Source organism: Canis aureus, chromosome 24, assembly GCF_053574225.1.
Source record: "Canis aureus isolate CA01 chromosome 24, VMU_Caureus_v.1.0, whole genome shotgun sequence".
NCBI classification, from domain to species: domain Eukaryota; kingdom Metazoa; phylum Chordata; class Mammalia; order Carnivora; family Canidae; genus Canis; species Canis aureus.
This window is the reverse complement of record NC_135634.1, coordinates 20,510,848-20,534,049: the sequence shown is the minus strand read 5'-3', so window position 1 is coordinate 20,534,049 and position 23,202 is coordinate 20,510,848. Positions and strand designations below refer to the sequence as shown.

The following is a 23,202-nucleotide window of genomic DNA, read 5'->3' as shown; positions in this document are numbered from 1 at the left end:
AAAGTAAGGATATACAAATCATGATCACAGTGAGACTTCATTTGACATTTGAGTGACAAAAATTAACGAGTTGGATAATACTAAGTGATAGAGAGTAGGACTTTTCAAACTTTAAGTCGAATCACTTAAAGATCTTTGAAAAATATGTTCCGATTTAGCAGATCTGGAGTGGGGCCTGCGATATACTGGCTTTCTCACAAAGTTCTAAGTGATGCCTAGGCTCTCTTAAATAGAACATTGCTGAAATGAGTGGTAATTGGTACACAGTTTGGAAAATAGGTAGACATTACTAGCAAAGTTGAGCACACACAGTCCTGTAACCCTGTTGTTTATCCAAGAGGAATGCTTGCACAGGTACACCAGGAGACATATATGTAGCAGAAGCTATCAGATCTCCATGCATATCATTTTGGAATTCTTTATGATATTTGTGCATATTGGTCCTGGTATGCCTTCATCCCCAGTAGCCACCACCTTTTTCTCTTTGTTGATAGGCTCTCTTAATACTGCCAGAACATTCTTTGCCTGCCAGCTCAGAAAGCTATAAGAGCCTGGGAATTTATGTTCCCTAGTTTATGTCCACTAGGGAGATTAGTGTTTCCATTTTGTTCAGATAAATACCCAGAGGTGGAATTGGTGAATCATGTTGTAGCGCTATTTTAAATTTTTTTGAAGAACCTCCTCCTGTTTACTATAGTGGCTATACAAATTTATATTCCCATCAACAATGCACAAGGTTTTTTTCCCTCTGTATCTTTGCCAACACTTGCTATTTCTTTTCTTTTCTTTTCTTTTTTTTTTTCTTTTCTTTTCTTTTCTTTCTTTTTTTTTTTTTTATAATAGCCATTTGGACAGGTGTGAGATGGTATCCCCTTTAGTTTTGGTTTGCATTTCCTTGATGATTAGTCATATTGAGCACCTTTTCATTATATGTTGGACATCTGTATATCTTCTTTGGAAAGATGTCTCTGTTCAGATCCTCTGCCCATTTTTTAATTAGATTGTTTGGTTTTGCTAACAATTAAGTTGCATGGGTTTCTTTAATAGAAGTTTTTCATATTAACCCATTATCAGATATATGATTTGCAAATATTTCCTCCTATTTGGTACATTGGCTTATCATTATGTTGATGGTTTCCTTCGCCCATGAGGAAGCTTTTTAGTTTGATGTAGTCCTACTTGTTCAGTTTTGCTTTTATTGCCTTTGATTTTGGTGTCAAATAAAAAAAATCATAGAAGACAAATGTCAAGGAGCTTACCACCTTTGTTTTTTTTCTAGCAGTTTTATGGTTTTAGATCTTACATTCAGGTCTCTAATCCTGAGTTAATTTTTGAGTGTGGCGTAAGATAGTCATCCAGTTTCATGTTTTTTGCATGTGGCTGTCTGATTTTCTTAACACCATTTATTAAAAATATTGTCCTTTCTCCATTGTATTAATTGGCTCCTTTATCATAAATTAATTGACTATATTTGTGTGTTTTTATTTCTGGATTCTTGATTACGTTCCATTGAACATTGTGTCTGTTTTTGCACTGATACCATAGTATTTTGATTACTATACCTTTGGAGTCAGGAAGTGTGATGTTTCTAGGTTTGTTCTTTTTCAAGATTTCTTTGGCTATTTGGGGTCTTTTTGATTCTATACTAAGTTTAGGATTGTTCTGTTTCTGGGGAAAATGCCATTGGAATTTTAATAGGGATTGCATTGAATTTGTAGATTGCTTTGGGTAGCAGTGACATTTTAACAGTCCACTGGAGAAAGGGATCTATCCAGGTCTTTAAAGAATTATTGGGAACTGGGTCAAGCTAATATTACTACCAGGGGATCTGAGACCCCATAATGATTCTCATGTGAATATGGGGGCATATGGAGGCCAGGTGATAAATGGAGTCCTGGCTCGAGTCTGTCTCACAGCTGGGCTCACTATATCTTTAGTCTCACTGTGTGGTCATTTTCCCTGTTCCTGAATGTGTAATCAGCATGGATATATTTAGTAATTGGCAGCACTATATCATATTAAACCTATGGAGTAAGAGCCCTTGTGGTAGGAAAGGACAGGTGAGAACTACTAGGACTTCTGCACAAAAAAGCAAATCAGAAGCAATAACATATCCTGGCTAAATGGTAGAGACTAATGTTAGTCTCAAAGACTTAATGGTTGACGATGGTGATTCCTGTCATACTTCCATTTAATTAGTAAGATTTTCCCTGCAAAGGACTGATGGTAGGTGATGGTGAACTCTTGCATATTTAACCAAGTGATTTCCTGCCCACAGTTGCTGTATCAGATAAGATGTCTTTACTAGAGTAGAGCAACACAGCTGGTGGCATTTCATATGCAGCTATTGATAATGGAGAATGAATGCCACCTTTAACTATCGGAAGGGGATCAGAAGCAATCCACACACACTTAGAATGGACAAAATACACATTTATGGTACTGCCCTAGGGCCGTATCGACTCCACTTCCCTCTGTTACAGTGTAGTCCAAAGGGACGTGGATTATCTGGAAATTCAGCAAAACATCATGATTCACTGTATTAATGACATCATGTTAGTTAATAATACTCTTGGACAATGCCCTTCATTCCCTTGCGCCTTTGTATTTTTATTACATCTGTCTGGCAAATCATAAATTTACATGAACAGCTCTTGGCTTTCTCTGTGCTTACAGCAGAAGAACTAAAGGCTGTGTTAGGAAGTCATGTAAAGGGAAAATTGGCTTTATGCGAAATTCATGATTATCACCCTCAGATGATGATTTTATTTTCTCTGTAGAGAAGATGAGACACTCTCTAGAGTCAACTTCAAGAGGGGCATGGAGGTTTGAGAAAAGTAGAAGAGGTTTGAATTGGTCATGGAAAGTGAGAAAGTGAGGTGTCTATAGGAAGGTAGTATTTGCCAGATAGTGTTGAGGGCCATGTTGGAAGATTATCTGCTACAAAGTTGAGGTATGGAGTATTCTATAATTATGTCTTTTCCCATTCTCATTTTTGGAGATTTTCTGGAGTTAGTAATTGCTTTGTTTTGGGACACCTGGGTGACTCAGTGGTTGAGCCTCTGCCTTTGGCTCAGGACATGATCATGGGATCAAGTCCCGCATCAGGCTCCCTACAAGGAGCCTGCTTCTCCCTCTGCCTATATCTTTGCCTCTCTCTGTGTGTCTCTCATGAATAAATAAGTAAAATCTTTTTTAAAAATCGCTTTGTTTTGGGCAGCGCGGGTGGCTCAGTGGCTTAGCACCACCTTCAGCCCAGGACGTGATCCTGGAGACCCGGGATCGAGTCCCACGTTAGGCTCCCTGCATGGAGCCTGCTTCTCCCTCTGCCTGTGTGTCTGCTTCTCTCTCTCTCTCTTTTTTAAATAATTTTTATTTATGATAGTCACACAGAGAGAGAGAGAGAGAGAGAGAGAGAGGCAGAGACACAGGCAGAGGGAGAAGCAGGCTCCACGCACCGGGAGCCCGATGTGGGATTTGATCCCGGGTCTCCAGGATCGTGCCCTGGGCCAAAGGCAGGCGCTAAACTGCTGCACCACCCAGACAGGGATCTCTCTCTCTCTCTCTCTCTCTCTCTCTGTGTGTGTGTGTCTCATGAATAAATAAAATCTTTTTTAAAAAAAATAAAAATTGCTTTGTTTTATATTTGTTTAGTTTGAGATATACCACATCAAGATTCTATTCTCTAAACTTAAACAAAATTGAAAGATTTTATATATTTATTTGACAGAGAAACAGAGAACACAAGCAGGGGTAGTGTCAGAGGCAGAGGGAGAAGCAGGCTCCTTGCTGACTAAGAGCTTGATCCCAGGACCCTGGGATCATGACTTGAGCCCAAGGAAGATGCTTAGCTGACTCAGCCACCCAGGCACCCCTCTCCTAAACTTTTTAACAGAACTCTATAACTCCTCTCTATAGCATGATCTATTAGTTGTTTGTTTAGGTACTTTCCTAGTGCTTCCCTGCCTTGTTCCTACCCACCTGCTACAATCTGGACTGAATGCTTTTTAGTGTGCTGCAGTTTTCAAACTATGACTTTCCCTTACCCTACTACTATTCTGGAAAATATCTTTTCGCTTATTTCTGTCTTGGAAGATCTATTATTCTAGCAGCATTTATTGATTGTTCTCCAAAATCCATTGTCCTCTTCTTTCATAGTAATAGAACTTTTTATTTATAGTTTGACACACGGCCTTCTATTAAAAAAAAAACCACACTTCCCAAACTACCTTGCAGCTAAGTGTGGCCATGTGACAAAATTCTAACCAATGAGATATAAACATGTCTGGTTCACTGTAACTCTGGTGTTTAACACAGTGATCAACCCAGATCCATAGTAAATATTGACATATTAAATCAATATGTTGCATCAGCTGTGGAGCCTCTTGAAGGCTTCTTGTCATCTCTTCACAGAGTTTTTCCTGCTTATTAAAAATCATATTCTTCAAGGCTACTCTCTATATCCTGCAAGAAGTTTTCCTTGTCCCCACTCTTCCCCCATTAGGATTATTTCTTATATTGATATCTATACCCAAGTTGAAGAGTTACAGCTGGTAAGTGGTCTCTTTGTGGTTTCCATAATGGCTGGTTTGCTTTGATATGAAGAGTTTTAAGTACTGTTCTGTGACATTTTTAGCACTGCTTACAAAAAGGTGACAAAAAAGAGAAGGTCTTCTTGTTTGTAGGGAGAAAAATACCTTGTTATTGTATTAATTTAGTCTTTTTACTTGTCTCCATTGGGTTGTATGTTTAGATTGAGGGTCTTCTTTATTTTTTCTCATTATTTGTTTTGTCCTGTGTCTGGCATGATGACAGATTGATTTTGACAAAATTGAATTATATGGGTGATGATCAGATTACATATGGAATCTTCAATATTAAAGGTTACTGATTTCTTGGAAGAAAAGGTGATCATAGATTAACAAACACTTCACAACTATTAATAACAATGAGGGTTTTTTTGAGAGAGAAATAAAATTTCCAAATCACCTGCTTTAAAAACCATGAAGGAAAACAATTAAAAAACTGTTGAAAAGGGCCACAATGAAGTTGAGGTTAAAGGAAAATGTTTGAGAGAACATATGTATGCTTAAATATTCTCAGATGCTCGTTCAACCATGTAGCCTAAATTCTAATGCTACAGTTGGCTAATCATGGAATCAAAGCAAGTGGAATGAATTCCATGGCATTTTTGGTCAGAGTATTGTGCTGTGATGGCTCTGATGTCATTGTCACAAAAATATCCATGCTTGTTTGATCAGGCAGTTTGATCAAGCATGTTCTTGTTTATGTACTTGGCAGAATAGTAGACATTGGAGAGGCAATTACTGCATTAAAAGCAAAGTGATTTAACTTTCATATAATATATCGTAATGTGTTAACAAAATAATGTTTCCATTGTAGAAATTCCCTTTTCTGACCAAATACAAAAGAGAAAGGAAAAGTCATGGTATTGCAGCAAACAATAGGAAAATGGGGGGAAAAAATTCCATTTATAGTAGTATCAAAGTATTCAAATATTTTTTTAAAAAATTAACAAAAGTATAGATCTCTAAATTGAAGACTCCAGAATATTGATTACTGAGAGAAAATAAAGATCTAAATGGAGAATTTTACTGTGCTCTTAGATTAAAAGACTTAGTATAGGTAAGATAAGATGTTAGTCTTCTTAAATTGACCTATATATGGAATTAGAATAATCTCAGTAAAAATTCCAACAGGTTTTTTTTTTAAAAACATATTGATAAGCTGATTTTAGAATTTATATGGAAATGTACACAGCCTAGATGAGTCAAATATTGAATACTTGATGTAACACACAACATGACAGCCCAGGTATTTAGGACACTTTTGTGTGAAAAAGGTTCCCGGTGCTTTTATTAGAATCATTATCCAGGGTTTTAGCCAGGACCTCCTGGGCTTTATTCTCATGGCTACTGTATCTCTTGGAAGAGCTCAGTGGCTCATAGTTTGGGGGAAGACCACTAGAGGTGAACAGACTATGTGATCTGGCCCTCAGTTTACCAAACAGGACCCTGGGAAAGTCACTTACTCTCTCGAACTTCCACATCTGTAAAGTGAAGAAAATTTGCTCCAGTTATCTTTTAGGGCTTTTGTGAGGACCAGCTGAGGTAATGTATATGAAGCACTTCGCAAAAAGAGGTATGAGAAATAAACATTCTTTTTAAAAAGAGAACAGATAACAGACTCTTACTTATGCTCAACTCCTAAGGATATTATAAAGGATAAGGGTAAGACTTTGTAGAACATGTACTTGTATGAAATTTACCTAACAGTATAATACATTAAAAAGCAAATCTGAATTTGACTATGACACTGGGGGTAGATGATAATGTTTAAAATTTTTGAATTTTGAGGCCACAGCACATTACTTTAAAAAGTGGGCAGAGAACTATTCATGAGCAAATTCTTATATATCAAATTTGGTTCTATAATCCATGACACCACTGCTCTTTCTCTATGTAACACTGGAGGCCAGCACACACAAGAAGTAGAACAACCCAGAACAGCTGCTAACCTCCTCTTCTGTCTTGGCCAGGCTAATGGGAGAAAGGAAAGAGAAATAATTATGGCTACACTGAAAAAAAATTAATGTTTCTGATTTGCTAAGCCTTCTGTCCTAATGGACTGTTTTGATGAAACAATCTACTTTTTTCGGTGCTTGACTTCTTTTCCATATTGGTTAATAATGCAGGGTTAATTTACATTTTTGAATCTGATATTTATTCTGAAAGAAAAAAATTCCAGACTTGCTTACCAGCAACCACAAGCTCCAGGCTGAATGAGTTTTGTCCTGCTCGGTTGGTGGCTATACATGTGTAGATGCCGGCATCTCCTGATGTGACCGGCTCTAAAACAGGGAAACTGAACTTTGATTTAAACATGGCCAAAACAGTAAATTTTATTCTGTGTCTGTTTTACCACAATTAACAAACAACAACAAAAGGAAGACTTAATTGTAATATCTATAGGGTATGTGGAGGGTTTCTGGGGTATGTGGCAAAATTCCATTTCTTGACCTGGATGGTGGTTTTTAGACCGTTAACCTTAAAATAAATCCCTAAGCTACATATTTATTTTATGTGGGGTTTTTTTTTTTTTTTTGGTATCTGTGTTTTATTTTAAAATTTAAAAAATGGGTTTTTAAAAATTTAAAATAAATACTTTTTGTACATAGATGGGCATTGTTGGCTGTGGTCTTCACTTTGCTGATGTGGATATTTTCACTGGAGGAATCCCCAAGTCAGTTTTTTTAGCTCATTGGTTCACAGATGTTTTGGTCTAGGGACCCCTTTACGTGCTAAAAAGATTAAGGACCCCAAAGACTTGTTTATGTGGGTTACATCTATTAGTATTTACCATGATAGAAATTAAACCTGAATTTTAAAAATATTTATCCATCAAAAATACAGTAAACACATTTCATGTTCACATAAATATTATGAGAAATGTTACTTTTCAAAACTAAAAATTTCAAAATGACATTATTTTACACTTTTGTAAATCTTTTCAATATCTAGCGTAATAGAAGACAGCTGGACCCACATTCATTTCTGCTTTTAATACCTTGCAGTATCAGTATTTGAGAACTTGACACTTTTGAGAGAATGAGAGTGAAAATGGCAACTAACATTTGAGGTTATGTTGCTTACTCTCTGAGACAATCATTTGTAGAGAGAGTTTACCTCCTTCATCGGATAATCTTCTGCATGGGAAAGGATGATAAAGGATTCTGGTGCTTGCTATCTAGCATCCTGGAGAGCCTGAACAGATAATGTGAGTCTGCCTCAACTGAAGCAGTAACTACTACACCTCAGCAAACTAAGACAAAGTTCCTGAGCCTCTTAAAGATAGTTTCATTGGTAGAGAACATATACCTTATTAGTCTGTTCTCATCAAGTACAGTAAAGAACCACATGCAAATACCACTGTCTTTTCTGAAGAAAAATATTAGCTTTACAGAAATTCTTTGAGAATACAACAAATAGCAGCTCTTAGAATCTAGTGAGCTGGGAGAGAATTAGGAGAGAGGCAGAGGGAGAAGCAGGCTTCATACAGGGAGCCCAGTGTGGGACTCGATCCTGGGACTCCAGGACCAGTCCCTGGGCCGAAGGCAGGCGCCAAACCACTGAGCCACCCAGGGATCTTAGATAAAATTTTATTTATTTTTTTTTTAATTTTATTTATGATAGTCACAGAGAGAGAAAGAGAGAGAGGCAGAGACATAGGCAGAGGGAGAAGCAGGCTCCATGCACCGGGAGCTCGACGTGGGATTCGATCCCGGGTCTCCAGGATCGCGCCCTGGGCCAAAGGCAGGCGCCAAACCGCTGCACCACCCAGGGATCCCTAGATAAAATTTTAATATAGAGAACAGATCAGTATGAATAAACAGTATCACATGCTATAGGTAAAGTCTGACGTGTTGCGTGCTCTGAAAAGCACACGTATTTATAATGGATATTTCTGGTTTTATATGCTTGACAGGCTCTACTTAATGAGAATCAGTAAGCAAACATTTGAGACCTACACCATATAGGAATGTAAATGAATACATACAAATTCCATTGCACTTTAGAAGCACAGTGGCGTTAAATAACACCTTGTCCAATTCTTTATAAGTACCAAAAGAATGATCTCTAACATTTTTTTCCTATTAAATTCTTCAATGTCCATTTTCTTTTGAATAATCAACAATTTGTGAAAAAGGTACATATATTCCATATTCATAATTAAACTATCTCTTACGGTTGAGGAACTTAAAATATGGAAAAAATAAGGTTGAGAGACCAAAATTAAAAGTGAACAAACCCATGAAGGTTCTATAAATACTTTTATATTTACTAAAAAAATGAAGACTGCTTTTCAAAAGAGAGTATCAAAATTTTAATAGTGTTGCATTCTCAGAGGCATGGTTTAAACTGCCATTTGCATGTTCACCTTCCCTCTGGTGTTATGACTTGAAGCTGTTGACTCCAAGCATACTGATACTTACAATAAAAAAAGGTTATAAGTGACCTTTTAAAACTTTGTTCTGTGTAGCGTGTATGGCCAGCCTCCATTGGACCGTTTACCAAAGGCCAAGCTGGGTTTTCTCAAGCCCCCTTCTCATGTGCAGAATTATAAATGGCCTTAGCTAGCTCTCCTAGAATGATACCTGCATGTAAGAGTCCTCAAGAGCAGAGTACTGACACCTGGTGGCAACTGTTTTCCAATTTCTTCCCTCCTGTATCTCCAAGGTTTTATACTCCTTCTGTTCTTCCCCCCACCCCCCACCCCCTGCAAGGCTGCATTACCAAATTCTCTATTTTTCTTTGAGCTTTTACTTTAAAATGATCTTTTCTAATTACCTTTACACGAGTGATTTAACATCTTTCATACAAAAGCTAAAATCCTCATGGTTTAGGAAGGGATAACAGGTGTTTTCTGGGTATAGTAAGAATTTCATAGGAGGAGAGGTTTTATGGCATCCATAGAACATATTCCTCCTGACATGTTTTTTTATTTTGCACATCAAAGGGAAGAATGGGCAGTCAGCCACAGAGTCAACAACTTATATCCATTTCAATCAAGGAGGAGAGTTTGTTCTGACTTATAATTTATTTGTGTGATTCCTTTGAGTGTTTTTATTCCCCTTTCCCCATAAATTCTGTTTTTATAGACAACCTTTTATAGTTCTGTTTTCATAATTTCACTTACATATTAACTTTAGTGGTTCACTTTGCCATATTCAGTAATTGAAGTATTAGCCCGCATAAACTTTTTTTCTGAAGATCTCAAAATCTTTGGCCATAGTTACACCTCCTTGTACAAATAATTGTCCTACTTTTGGTTGAGGTGGAGAGATTGAGAAATTAAAGTCCTTTTAAGTGGCTCAGAGAATGGGTAGTTGCGCTTCCTATCACCTAGGACAACCCTTAGCCTTTACATTCCTAACAACAAGCCCTTCCCCAGGCTTAAAGCCTTAGAGCTCTATTTTTAAGTACTTTCATTCTCAAAATAACTCATTACAGTTTGAATTGCCACATTTATGACATGTGATTTGCACTTTTGGCAGAGCACTTATTTGAGTCATTAAATGTCTCAGGCTGGTGTAGTAGCTTTTTTTTTTTTAATTTTATTTATGATAGTCACAGAGAGAGAGAGAGAGAGAGAGAGAGGCAGAGACATAGGCAGAGGGAGAAGCAGGCTCCATGCACCGGGAACCCGACGTGGGATTCGATCCCGGGTCTCCAGGATCCTGCCCTGGGCCAAAGGCAGGCGCCAAACCGCTGCGCCACCCAGGGATCCCCGCTGGTGTAGTAGCTTCTTAATAGTGATAGTAGCAACCCACCCAGTGCCCACATAGCACCACAACATCTTTGTTCTTTAGTTTTCATGTATATACTAACTTTCCTGAAGTGATAGAAAGACTTTTTCTTAGGGAAATGTCAGTTGATGGTATTTATGATGGAACGAAGAAGTCTAAGATGGTCATTCTGAGAATCAGAAGTTTTATAAGGCAAATTGTCCTATATGATCTCACTTATTTCTTCAAGTATTTTGCCCAGGATGTTAATGGTCTTATAGGGACTGAATCAAAAGAAGTCTTTTATGAGAGGCTCCTTAAGAAATATATCCTGTGGCAATTTCTTTGGGATACTGCTAGATTGAAAAATCTCTTTATTGCAAGATTTCTAATGTTTAATGTATTGTGTGTATTTAATTTCTTTTTGTATCTTTTGTTATTGAGGCATAATTGACATGTGTCATATTGGTTTCTGACATTTTAACGATTCTTTATATATTGCAAAATGCTCACAGTAAGATCTAGTTAACATCCATCACCACACATAATTTTTTTCTTGTGATGAGAACTTTTAAGACCTGCTTCTCTTAGCAGCTTTCAAAAATGCATAACCACGCTGTATATTACATCCCAGGACTTAATTTATTTTATAACTAGAAGTGTCTACCTTTTGACCACCTTCACTATTTTGCTCACCCCCCAGCCCTTGCCAGTCAATCACCAGTCTGTTCTCTGTATCTATGAGTTTGATTGTTTTGTTTTGGTTTAATTTTTTAGATTCCATAAGATCTTATAGCATTTGCCTTCCTCTGTCTGCTCATTTTACTTAGCAAAATGTCCTCAAGATCCATCTGTGTTTGACAAATGACAAGATTTCCTTTAATGGTTTAATAATATTTCATTGTGATATATACCACATTTTCTTTATTTGCTCATCCATTAGTGCACGCTTAGGTTGCTTCCATGTCTTGACTTATAAATAATGCTGCAAGAAACATAGGGGTGTATATATCTTTTCAAGTTAATGTTTTCATTTCCTTTGGGTAAATACCCTGAAGTGGAATTGCTGGATCATATGATAGTTCTGTTTTTATTTTTCTGAGGACCCTCTATCCTATTTTCCATAGTGTCTGCATATTTTACATTCCCACCAGCAGTGCACAAGTGTTTCCTTTTCTCCACATCCTCACCAAAAGTTGTTATTTCTACTTTTTTGGTAATAGCCATTCTGACTGGTATGAGGCGATATCTCATTGTGGTTTTCATTTGCATTTCCTTAATTATTAATGATGATGAGCATCTTTTCATGTGTTTCTTAGCCATCTGTATGTCTTCTTTGGAATAATGTCTATTCAGATACTTTGGCCATTTTAAAATAAGATTTTTTTAAAAGATTTTATTTATTTATTCATGAGAGAGAGACAGAGACAGAGAGACAGGCAGAGACACAGGCAGAGGGAGAAGCACAGGGAGCCTGATGTGGGACTCGATCTTGGGTCTCCAGGATCACACCCCAGGCTGAAGGTAGCACTAAACCGCTGAGCCACTGGGGCTGCCCATAAGATTTCTTTTTGCTATTGAGTTGTATCAGTTCCTTTCTTATATGTTTTGGATATTAAGCCTTTATCAGATACAAGATTTGCAAATATTTAATACGATTCAGTGGATTTGCATTTTCATTTTGTTTCGTTTTTCTGCAAAGTTCCTTTGCAGAAACTCTTTATTTGAATGCAGTCCCATTTGTTTATTTTTGCTTTTGTTGCCTTTGCTTTTGATGTCCGATCCAAAAAAACCATCATTAAGACTGATATCAAGAAGCTTTCGATGTTTTCTTCTAGGAGTCTTATGATTTTAGGTCTTATGTGCAAGTCTTATTTCATCTTGAGTTATTTTTTTAATGTATGATATAAGATAGTGGTCCAGTTTCATTCTTTTGCATGTGGTTGGCCAGTTTTCCCAGCACTGCTTATTGAAGAGATTATTCGGGACACCTGAGTGGCTCAGTGGTTGAGCATCTGCCTTCGGCTAAGGTCGTGATCCCACAGTCTCAGGATCTAGTCCCACATTGGGCTCCCTGCATGGAGCCTGCTTCTCCCTCTGCCTCCATCACTGCCTCTCTCTCTCTCTCTCTCTCTCTCTGTCTCATGAATAAATAAATAGAATCTCAAAAAAATGAACAGATCATTTTTTCCTCATTGTATATTCTTGTCACCTCTGTCATAGATTAATTGATCATAAATGTGTGTGGATTTATTTCTGGGGTCTGAATTCTGTTTCATTGATCTCTGCATCTGTTTTTATGCCATACTACACTGTTTTCATTACTGTAGCTTTGTAATATAGTTTAAATAAGACCCTGATGTATCTTATTTCATTCTTTTTCAAGATTTCTTTGGCTTTTCATGGTCTTTTGTAATCCCATACAATCTTTAGAATTATTCTATTTCTGTGAAAAATGCCATTGGAATGTGGATAGAGATTATGTTGATACTATAGATTGCTTTGGTTAGTATGACATTTTAACAATATTAATTCTTAAAATCCCTGAGCATGGAATGTATTTCCATTTATTCGTGCTTTTTTCATGAAGTTTCTTTCATTAATGTTTCCATCAATAGTTTTCAACATAAAGTTCTTTCACCTTCATTAAGTTTATTCCTAGGTATTTTATTCTGTTTGATGCAATCATAAATGGGACTGTTTTCTTAACTTCTCTAATATAGTCATTAGTGTATAGACACACAGCTGATCTTGTATATTGATTTTGTATCTTGAAACCTTACTAAATTCATTTATTCTAATAGTTTTATGGTGGAGTCTTTAGGGTTTTGTACATATAGCTTTATGTCATCTGTATACAGTGATAGTTTTATTTCTTTTCCATCTTGGATGCCTTTTTTTTTCCTTGCCTAATTTTTCTAACTAGATCTTCCAATATTTTTTTTAATCTTTTCTTTTTAAAGAGATTTTATTTATTTATTTATTTATTTATTTATTTATTTATTTATTTATTGCACATACAGAGAGAGAGAGAGTGAGAGAGGCAGAGACACAGGCAGAGGGAGAAGCAGGCTCCATGCAAGGAGCCTGATGTGGGACTCGATCTGGGATCTCCAGGGTCACGCCCTGGGATGAAGGTGGCGGTAAACTGCTGAGCACCCGGGCTGCCCTAGATCTTCCAAGATTATGTTGAAATAAAGTGGCGAGAGTTGGCATCCTTGTCTTGTTCCTAATCTTAGAGGAAAAGCTTTCAGCTTTTCATCATTGAGTATGATGTTAGTTATGGGCTAGTCATGTATAGCTTTAATTATGTTGAGGTACATTCCCCTCTACACTTACTTTTTTGAGAGTTTTTAAAATCATAAACCAATAATGAATTTTGTTATATGCTTTTTCTGCATCCATTGAGATAATCATATGATATTCTTCATTTTGTCAATGTAGCATATTACATTGATTTGTGGATGTTAAACCATCCCTACATCCCTGGAATAAATCCTACTTGATCATGTTATGTGATCCTTTTTATATATTGTTGAATTTGGTTTGTTAATATTTTTGTTGTTGTTGTTGTCAGAACATTATTTTTTTTTATTGGAGTTCAATTTGCCAACATACAGTATAACACCCAGTGCTCATCACATCAAGTGTCCCACTCAGTGCCCGTCACCCAGTCACCCCATCTCCCTGCCCGCCTCCCCTTCTATTACCCCTTGTTTGTTTTTCCTAGAGTTAGGAGTCTCTCATTTCTGTCACTCTCTGATATTTCTCACTCATTTTCCCTCCTTTCCCCTTTAATCCCTTTCACTACTTTTTATATTCCCCGAATGAATGAAACCATATAATGTTTGTCCTTCTCTGATTGACTTACTTCACTCAGCATAATACCCTCTAGTTCTATCCACGTTAAAGCAAATTGTGGGTATTCGTCGTTTCTGAGTAAGAATATTCCAAGAATATTGTATTTATAGACCATATCTTCTTTATCCATTCATCTTTCGATGGACACTGAGGCTCCTTCCACAGTTTGGCTATTGTGGACATTGCTGCTATAAACATTGGGGTGCAGGTGTCCCAATGCTTTACTACATGTGTATCTTTGGGGTAAATCCCCAGTAGTGCAATTGCTGGGTCATAGAGTAGCTCTATTTTTAACTCTTTAAGGAACCTCCACACAGTTTTCCAGAGTGGCTGCACCAGTTCACATTCCCACCAACAGTGCAAGAGGGTTCCCCTTTCTCCACATCCTCTCCAACATTTGTTGTTTCCTGTCATGTTAATTTTCCCCATTCTCACTGGTGTGAGGTGGTATCTCATTGTGGTTTTGATTTGTATTTCCCTGATGGCAAGCGATGTGGAGTATTTTCTCATGTGCTTGTTGGCCGTGTCTATGACTTCTCTGGTGAAATTTCTGTTCATGTCTTTTGCCCATTTCATGATTGGATTGTTTGTTTCTTTGCTGTTGAGTTTGTTTTTTTTTTCTAAAGATTTTCTTTATTTATTCATGAGACAGACACAGAGAGAGAGAGGCACAGACACAGGCAGAGGGAGAAGCAGGCTCCACACAGGGAGCCCGATGTAGGACTCTATCCTGGGTCTCCAGGATCGCGCCCTGGGCCAAAGGCAGGCGCTAAACCGCTGCACCACCCAGGGATCCCTAATGTCTCCTCCTTAATTCCCTATTTTATTTGAGTCCTCTTGCTTTCTTGGTGAATCTATTTTATCTTTTTTTATTTTTTAACAGCTCTTTCATTGATCTTTTGTATTGCCTTTTTTTTTTTTTTGTCTGTATTTATTTTTGCTCTGCTCTTTGTTATTTCTCTCCTTCTACCAACTTTGGTCTACATTTGTTCTTCTTTTTTTATTTCCTTGATGTATAAATTAGGTTGTTTGAGATACTTCTTGTTTCTTAATGTAGTCATTTATTGCTATGAATTTCCCTCTTAAAACTGCTTTTGCTGCATTCCATAAGTTTTTATATATTTCCATTTTCATTCATCAAGGTATTTTTTTCTCTTTTGATTTCCTCATTGACCATTGGTTGTTCAGTATCACGTTGTTTAATCTCCACATATATGTGAATTTTCCAGTTTCCTTTTTGTAATTGATTTCTAGTTTCTTACTATTGTGAGCAAAAAAGATGCTTGATATAATTTTAATCTTCTTAACTTTATTAAGATTTGTTTTGTTGCCTAACCTGTATTCTCTTCTGGAGAATGTTCCATGTGTGCTTGAGGAGAATGTGTTGTTAATTTTGGATAGAATGTTCTGTTTGTATATGTCTGTTAAATCCATCTGGTCTGATGTATTGTTTAGGGCCATGGTTGCTCATTAATTTTCTGTCTAGATGATCTATCCATTGATGAGAGTGGGGTATTAGAGTCCTTTGCTATTATTATACTGCTATATATTTCTCCCTTTAGATCTAATATTTGCTATATATTTCCTTTTATATTTGCTTTATATGTTTAGCTGCTCCTATGTTGGGTGCATAAATATTTGCAGATATTATATTCCCTTGTTAGATGGACCCCTTTATTATTTATAATGACCTTCTTTGTCTTGTTACTGTCTTATAACAGGAAAACAAAAAACAAAAAAAAAAAAACAGACTTTACCCCACCTTTCCTTTAGTTTCCATTTTCAAGGAATATCTTTTTTCCATCCCTTCATTTTTAGTCTGTGTGTGTTCTTACATCTAAAGTGAATCCCTTGGTATACAGATAGATGTTGATTTTTATCTGTTCAGCCACTCTGTGTCTTTTTATTGGATATTTCAGTCCCTTTTCATTTAAAGTATTTATTGATAGGTATGTACTTATCATTTTGTTAATTTGTTCTGATTGTTTAGTAATTCTTTTTCCTTTCTTTTGCTCTTTTCCTTTGTGATTTGATGATTTTCTATAGTGTTATGTTTAGATTCCTTTAGTTTTTGTATGTCTACTACTGGTTTCTGCTTTGTGGGTACAATTAGGCTTACATAAATCAACTTCTGTTGGTAAGTCTATTTTAAGTTGATAAGGACTTAAATTTGCACATTTTAAAACTTACTTTTTTACTCTATCCCACCCATTTTATGTTTTTCATGTCACAGTTTACAGCTTTTTATCTTGTGTGTCCCTTAATGAATTATTGTTGTTGTTTTATTCCTTTTGTCTTTGACCTCCATTCTAGCTTTATCAGTGATTAATTCACTACCTTTACAATATGTTTCTGTCAGTGAGATTCATGCTTTCATACGTTTTCCTGCTACTAATTAGGGCCCTTTCTTTTCACCTTAAGAAAATCTGGTTGGCTTAATGGTGACAACTCCTTTAACTTTTGTCTGGAAAACTCTCCTCTTTCCTCAGTTCTGAATGGGATCTTTGCTGGATAGTGTAGTCTTGGTCACACTTTTTTCCCTCCAACACTTTGAATATATCATGCCAGTCCCTCTGGCCTGCAAAGCTTTTGCTGAAAAGTCTGCTGATAATTTTAGAAGGCTTCTCTTATATGTAATAAGGTTTTTTTCCTCTTGGTGCTTTTAAGATTTCTTTTTCTTTTTTTTTTTTTTTGTCTTTAACTTTTGACAGTTTAATTATAATGTGTTTTGGTGTGGGTCTCTTTGAATTCATCTTTCTTGGAACTCTGTGGCCTTTTTGGATCAGGACATCTGTTTTCCTCCCCAGGTTAGGGAAGTTTTCAGCCCTTAGTCCTTGAAATTAATTTTCTGCCTTTCTCTTTTTTCCTGAGACACCCTATACTGCAAATGTTGATCAGCTTGTTGTATCACAAGTCCCTTAAGTTATCTTTACTCTTAATTTTTCTTTTTGCTGCTGTGATTGAATGAGTTCCTGTGCTCTATCACTGATCCTTTTTTCTTCATCTAGTCTTTTTTCCCCCCATCATTTTCTCTAATTTTTTCCCCTCTAGTCTACTGTTGAGCCCCTTTTGTATTTTTCAGTTCAGTTACTATGTTCTTCAGTTCCATGACTTCTGTTTGGTATTGACTTATATTTTTTCTTTGTTGAAGTTCACACTTTGCTCATTCATTCTTTTCCTGAGCTTGGTGAGCATCTTTATGAATGTTATTTTGAACTCTTAGTAGGAAGTCACTTATTTCCACTACATCAAGCGTTGTTTTTTTTTTTTTCCTGATGTTTTATCTTGTTCTTTCCTTTAGAATGTATTTCTATGTTTGCTCATTTTCCTTGACACTCTGTTTTTATGCATTGGATAAATAGTCACCTATCCCAGTCTTGAAGGCATGGCCTTGTATAGGAGATGAATTTTATTGTCCAACTCAGCCCTAATTCAAGCCTTTGTTATTGTCCAAGCAGCCTATTTCATCCTTAGTGGCTCCTCCAAGTAGTGGAGGCTGTACTGAGACCTGTCATTATGCCAACTGGATAACAGCACCGAGGTTCAGGCTGTTGGGAAGCCAAATTATCAGACAGCAATATTTAAAGTATGCAGATATACCTCTTCAGGGGAAGACTGGGAGCAGGGCATATCTGCTGCCTCTGCACTAAATCCTGAGGTTATAGCCAGTTAAGAGCTGTTTCTTTGTTTGCTACCATTCTGTTGAGCCCATGAACCCAGGAGGATGTGCACTCTGGCAAGAAGCCAGGAAAGCAGGGGTACTAGATGTGGATACAAGCTCCTTTCTTAGAAATACCGATGAACTGAGACAGGCCAGAGGGAGAGCTTGAAGATGGTGCCTGCTGGCCTTTCTGGTCTCCATTCCCTGGAGGGGGTTGTAGTCAGTCCCTAGAAGTGTAATTACAAACTCTGAGGGCACAGCTATAAAAAAGACAAGCTAATAGTCCTCTTTCACAGAGACTGGCAGTGCTGTCTAGGTTGTCTTGGGGTGGGATAGGGGATGGTGTGAAATAGCTGGTTAAGAATTATTTCTCCATTGCAGTCTTACGGGACTCGAATGTAAATCCTGCTGGCCACCCGAGCCAGGCTATCAGGAGATGTCCCCTGGGTAGTAATTAGAAAAACCTGGGCACGAGACTTACGTACAAGCTCCTTTTGGGTAGATACCAGCAACCTGGAGTGAGGTAGGAGGAGAGTGTGAAGACAGTGGCTGGCCTTGGTTTTCTCTGGAGATGGGGAGTTGGCCCTCATATGTGTGTTTCATTATAAGCCTGCCGCCCCTCAGGCTGTGGCTATAAAGAGAAGCAAACAGTCCTCTCACAGGTTCATTCTGCCTCTGCTCTGCCCTTGGGCAGTAGATGGTTAAGGATGGTTGCTCCATTAAAGTCCCATGGGACATGCCTCCACTGTCCACCACAGCCAGGCTGTCCCCTGGGCAGCAGCAGGGAAAACCAGGGTGCTAGACATTTGCAGAAGCTTCTTTCTGGGAGACTGGTGACCTGGAGTGAGGCAGGGGGTGAGCACAGAGATAGTACTCACCAGCCTCAGTCTTGGGAGATGATCTCAGAGTACCCCTAGATGTTTGTTAAATTAGGGCAGCAGACGTGCCTTCAGGCTGATGCTCTAAGATAAGCAAATAGGCTTAATTCAGAGAAAGATTGGTCCCTAGGGTGGGTGACTCCATGGAGCCTTTTAAGAACTGTCAGGTTGCTATTGCTTTGTGGATCTGGTGGATTTGAGCCCCATTGGCTTGTGAAGCTAGATGTTTTGGGGGCTTGTTTCTCAGGTGCAGGTCTTGAAGTTGGGGTGCTCATTTGGGGCTTCACATCCTTTGATCCTGAGCCTGAAGCCGGGGGTTTTGAGTTCCTCCTGATGGTAGGTTGCCGTGCCAGGGGTGGAGTTTATGACAAGATTGTGTTTCAGCCTCTTCTATTTTTGATGTGGGTTGTCTCATTTGCCTAATGTGTAGCAGTCGGCTAGTTTGGGGGTTTCTTTTAGAGGAAATCGTTATGTATGTTGTTGATTTGGTGGGTCTGTGGGAGGAGGTGTGTTGAGGATCCTGTGTTACCATCTTGAACAAGAACCCTCTCTATTTAATTTCATAGATGCCAAGAGAGGGCATATGGTTTGTGGTCACAGAACACTGTCCCTATGGGGCATCACAAGAACCAACATTATTTATAAGCATATATACAGTAAACTAATGTGGTAGGCAGAAGTCTAAGGTGGCTCCCAATATTCCCACCTCTTGGTGTACACACACCTTCTCTTAGTTATCCAATCAAACACAAATTTAGGTGTTGCTTTGGAGGGATTTTAATTAGGTAAAAAAATCAGGTGATTTTAAGAAAGAGAGGTATTCATTTGGTCTTGACCTGATCAGGTGATCCCTTAGTAGGGGCTGGGCTTCTGAATAAGATCAAGGCATGACAGGGATCCATTCTGAGGGAGATTCCCTTTGCTTGTTTTGGAGATGGAGGGAATGACATGGCAGGGAACGGAGGTGGCCTGTAGGAGTGTAGAGTGGCTCCTTACTGACAGATTACATTGAGGTCTCTATCCTACAACTGCAAGGAAATAAATCTTATCTCAACTACTGGAACTTGGAAAAGCTCCAGTTGAGATGTATCCAGTGGATGTATTGATGTTCGTTACAAGAGTCTGAGCACAGAACCCAGCCCTTCCGACATGCAGAACTGTGAGCTAATAAATTTTAAGCTTCTAAGCTTGTATTAATTTATTACAGCAGCAATAGAAAACTAAAACAATGGAATATTTTGCTTCACAAAATTTCAACTATTATTTGTTAAATATTTATTGATGTTAAAATCCACATTACACCAGCACAACAATCCAAAAAGTAGTATGATAGTACTTTTTTTATAAATACAACATAAAAGGTGGCAAATAATGCTACTTAATCCCAACCCAACAAATTAGCAAACAGTCACATTCAGAAAAATTTGGCAAGTAAGATATGACATAAGTCATAATTCTACAATATAGATAGGTCCATGAAAGACTCTGTATAGTATCTTAAATTCCACATTAGCAACGCATATAAGTGTGGTCAAAAAAACTTGCACCATTCTGCAAAGAACATCTGCCACCCAGTGATCAAGCCTATTAATCATTTAAAACTTGGTTGGTTGGTGTTCTTACAAAGAAGTAGAAAGCTGTACATGTGAAGCAGTAATATGAAATATATGGGGTGGTACACAGATATAAAATTATCTTAAAAAATACTACATATTGAATTAACTGAGCTAAGACAATTCAACATTTTTATTATAAATAATGAAAGATATATGTGTTTTGCATAAGGAATACAGTGTTTTCATAGCAAAGTACCATTAAAACCTCATGTTTTATAATAGCTGGCCAAATTGGTTTTTTTCTCCATTTTAAAGTTTCTTGGTTCCGACTTAAAACCATCAAGTCTGGTCAGAATCATGTCAGTCTAGTTGTTGCAGAATCATATGCGTTCAAACATCAGTCTTTGCAGAGATGCCTTTACAAACTACCTGGAACCCAGCACCTTCTTAAGGCCAGACTGCATGGCAGCATGTAAGTGAACTAGCATTTTCCATTCACCATATCACAGTGCCACTGGAAAAAACTAGACTATGGCACAAACCTGTTTTTGTCTCTCCCAAATCTCCTTTTCCCTCTAGGGCAGTTTCTCACTGATGCCAATCTTGCAGTCTCAGTCCAATTTTTCCACTTGCTCGACATACCTAACCTCTTCAGCAACTACACAGACTTCGGACACACTGAACTTCCACAGCACATGTGCTCCAATCTCCCAGCTGACCCTAGATCCCTGGACTTTTGAATGGCAGTGTTTTTTTCACCTACACTTTAATTTGAGGAAAACCAAGGAAAAGCCTGGCCTTCACTGCCTCTCCGGCCCTTTCTACTTTTGTCCAAATGAATACAGGTGTGCTGGTAGCATTTTCCTTCATTCTTCTGCTACTTCCAGACCCCTCTTTCCTCTGAATACTATATGCCTTGGTCATTTGGGTGATTTGGATGTCTTTTGTGGAATGGACTGTAATATAGTTCTGCTCTATTCGGAACAGTTTATATTATTTATATTTAAATTAGCCTTTTAATATGGTTGTAAGTAAGCTTCCTACTAAGGTAGCATGAAAAGAAAACACTACACATAAAGAAAAAGGTGGTTAAGAACTAAGGTATTAACCTTGTTAGAAAACTCTCGGTATTAATAAAATTTAAGGCAAGTAACTCCTTCCTTATGATTTAATATAAAACAATTTGCAAAAACAAGGCATTTACTTGGATTTGTCATTTACTCTCCTTTTCATTCCTATATATTGCACTTGGTTCACTGTAGCTATCTGAACACACTGCCCAGTTAGAGTCATTTTAGTACTATTTGTGGTACATTTGCCTCATGTAAAGCATTCCACACTGTCATGCTGTGTAGCACCTACTGCTAGTGTTTAAGGCACTTTGGAGAATACAAATTCTGGTTACCTTTGAACAGCTGATTTCCATTAGCATTTTGGCATTTGAGATTGCTTTCATCACAGAAATTCCACAAGTTTTAAATTGGATGATGAATGTAAATTTTCTGTGCAATGTGTACATTTCTATTAGCATTACCTACTTAAACTCTAAGTTTGGTATATCAAGTAAGAAAAATATTTTGGTGTTTATCTCTTATAGTCAAAGGTATGTTTTTACCCTTTACATAATGTGACAAAGGAGTATGTTGGTCAAGCAACGGCTGTTTCAGTGTTTCAGCTTTAACAAGAATGTTGGATTACAGGTCCTCACTTTCTACCAAGCCGGGAGTACTGAGCGTCAGGTGGGATGGGCTGGCTTCCGGTTGGAACGCTGCCTTGATGTCTAGTCCCTGGTCCGAAAGTGCCGCATAGCGACTGGCTGAGGGCCGTACTTTCTTTGGCTTGGTGCTCTGTGGCTGCTGATGCCACTGGGCTACAATAAAAAAGGAAAAAAATAAAAAGATTTTTAGAAAACCCCAGGATATCACTGGAAAGCACTTACATGTTTCAAGTAAATACAGATATGTATTTGATATGTACCAGGCACGTTTCTTTGGCATGGTGGAAATCTTAAAATGTAAGCACTGTCTATACGGGGCAGTGGGAAGAGGTGTAGTTTTTTTTTTTTTTTTTTACAGTAAATACTTACTGGAGCACAGAAATCCTTCAAAATAGTTGCTCAGCTTCCTAACTCCCACCTCTCTCCCTCTTTAAAAAACATCTTCAAAGCACAACATGTATAAATGCCATAATAATTGTAGTAGGTATTCAGATAGATGTTTCAACGTTAATCAGTTGAAAAGAAGTGGGCAGTAGGGAAGGTTGAGGTCACTCAATACTTGAAGAACCTCACAAAATTATTTCCTATTCAAGAAGAGGGGAAATTTGAAATAAGTTCTTAATTTGTTTCTAGTGGTTTCCTTTATGTCAATAGATATTCATGCTACTGGACTAGTCTGCAATTCAATAGAAACAAGTTTCTTTAAGTTTAAGATGCATGTACACAAATATACATACACAAACACTCAAGCCTACTGCTGAGCTGCTGAAGGTATATTAAAAGAGAAAAGCGCTAAGCCACAGAAAGGATGCATTCCAGGATCCATGGTACACACATTGAGAGTGCATGAAGACACTGTGTAGGATTATAATATAGAAAGAAATGTTAAGAGGCAGTCATTTGCAGAACACAGTAACAAGAAAATGTGAAAAACATGGTTATTGCCTTCGTCTACTGTTAACTTCTAAGGAGGCTTGAGTAAGGAAGCCACAACTGACTAGCCAACATAAGAGAAATCAACATGCATAGTTTGCTAATAATACAAAGTTCCTGAATGATACTTGGGTGTTTGTTCTCCTGGTGTAGTTCACTATTAATGTTGAGAAACTATAAATAGAAAGAGAAAGAGCAATATGAAATTTTGGGCAAATAAAACATTATAGTTGTTTATAAGCTTATATAAAAGTAAATGTGATTTGCTGTCCGGATGTCTAATTTTTCAT

General features: G+C 37.5%; 2 protein-coding genes across 12 annotated transcripts in view; one reads left to right on the top strand and one right to left on the bottom strand.

Annotated features, from left to right (window-relative positions):
* Nucleotides 1–23,202, top strand: part of CBR4 (carbonyl reductase 4) — a 207,510-nt gene that overhangs the window by 42,106 nt on the left and 142,202 nt on the right. The gene's annotated exons all lie outside the window — the stretch shown is intronic.
* The window catches only part of PALLD (palladin, cytoskeletal associated protein), a 408,251-nt gene continuing 405,015 nt past the window's right edge, over nucleotides 19,967–23,202 (bottom strand). For 7 of the 8 annotated variants that reach the window (XM_077868503.1, XM_077868504.1, XM_077868506.1 and 4 more), the window contains one exon: nucleotides 19,967–22,132. In XM_077868503.1, the coding sequence (XP_077724629.1) occupies nucleotides 21,957–22,132 (176 nt within the window). In that variant the 3' untranslated portion in view covers nucleotides 19,967–21,956. Of the gene's footprint in view, nucleotides 22,133–23,040; nucleotides 23,087–23,202 lie in introns of all 8 variants that reach the window. The other variant, XM_077868505.1, reaches the window with a different exon arrangement.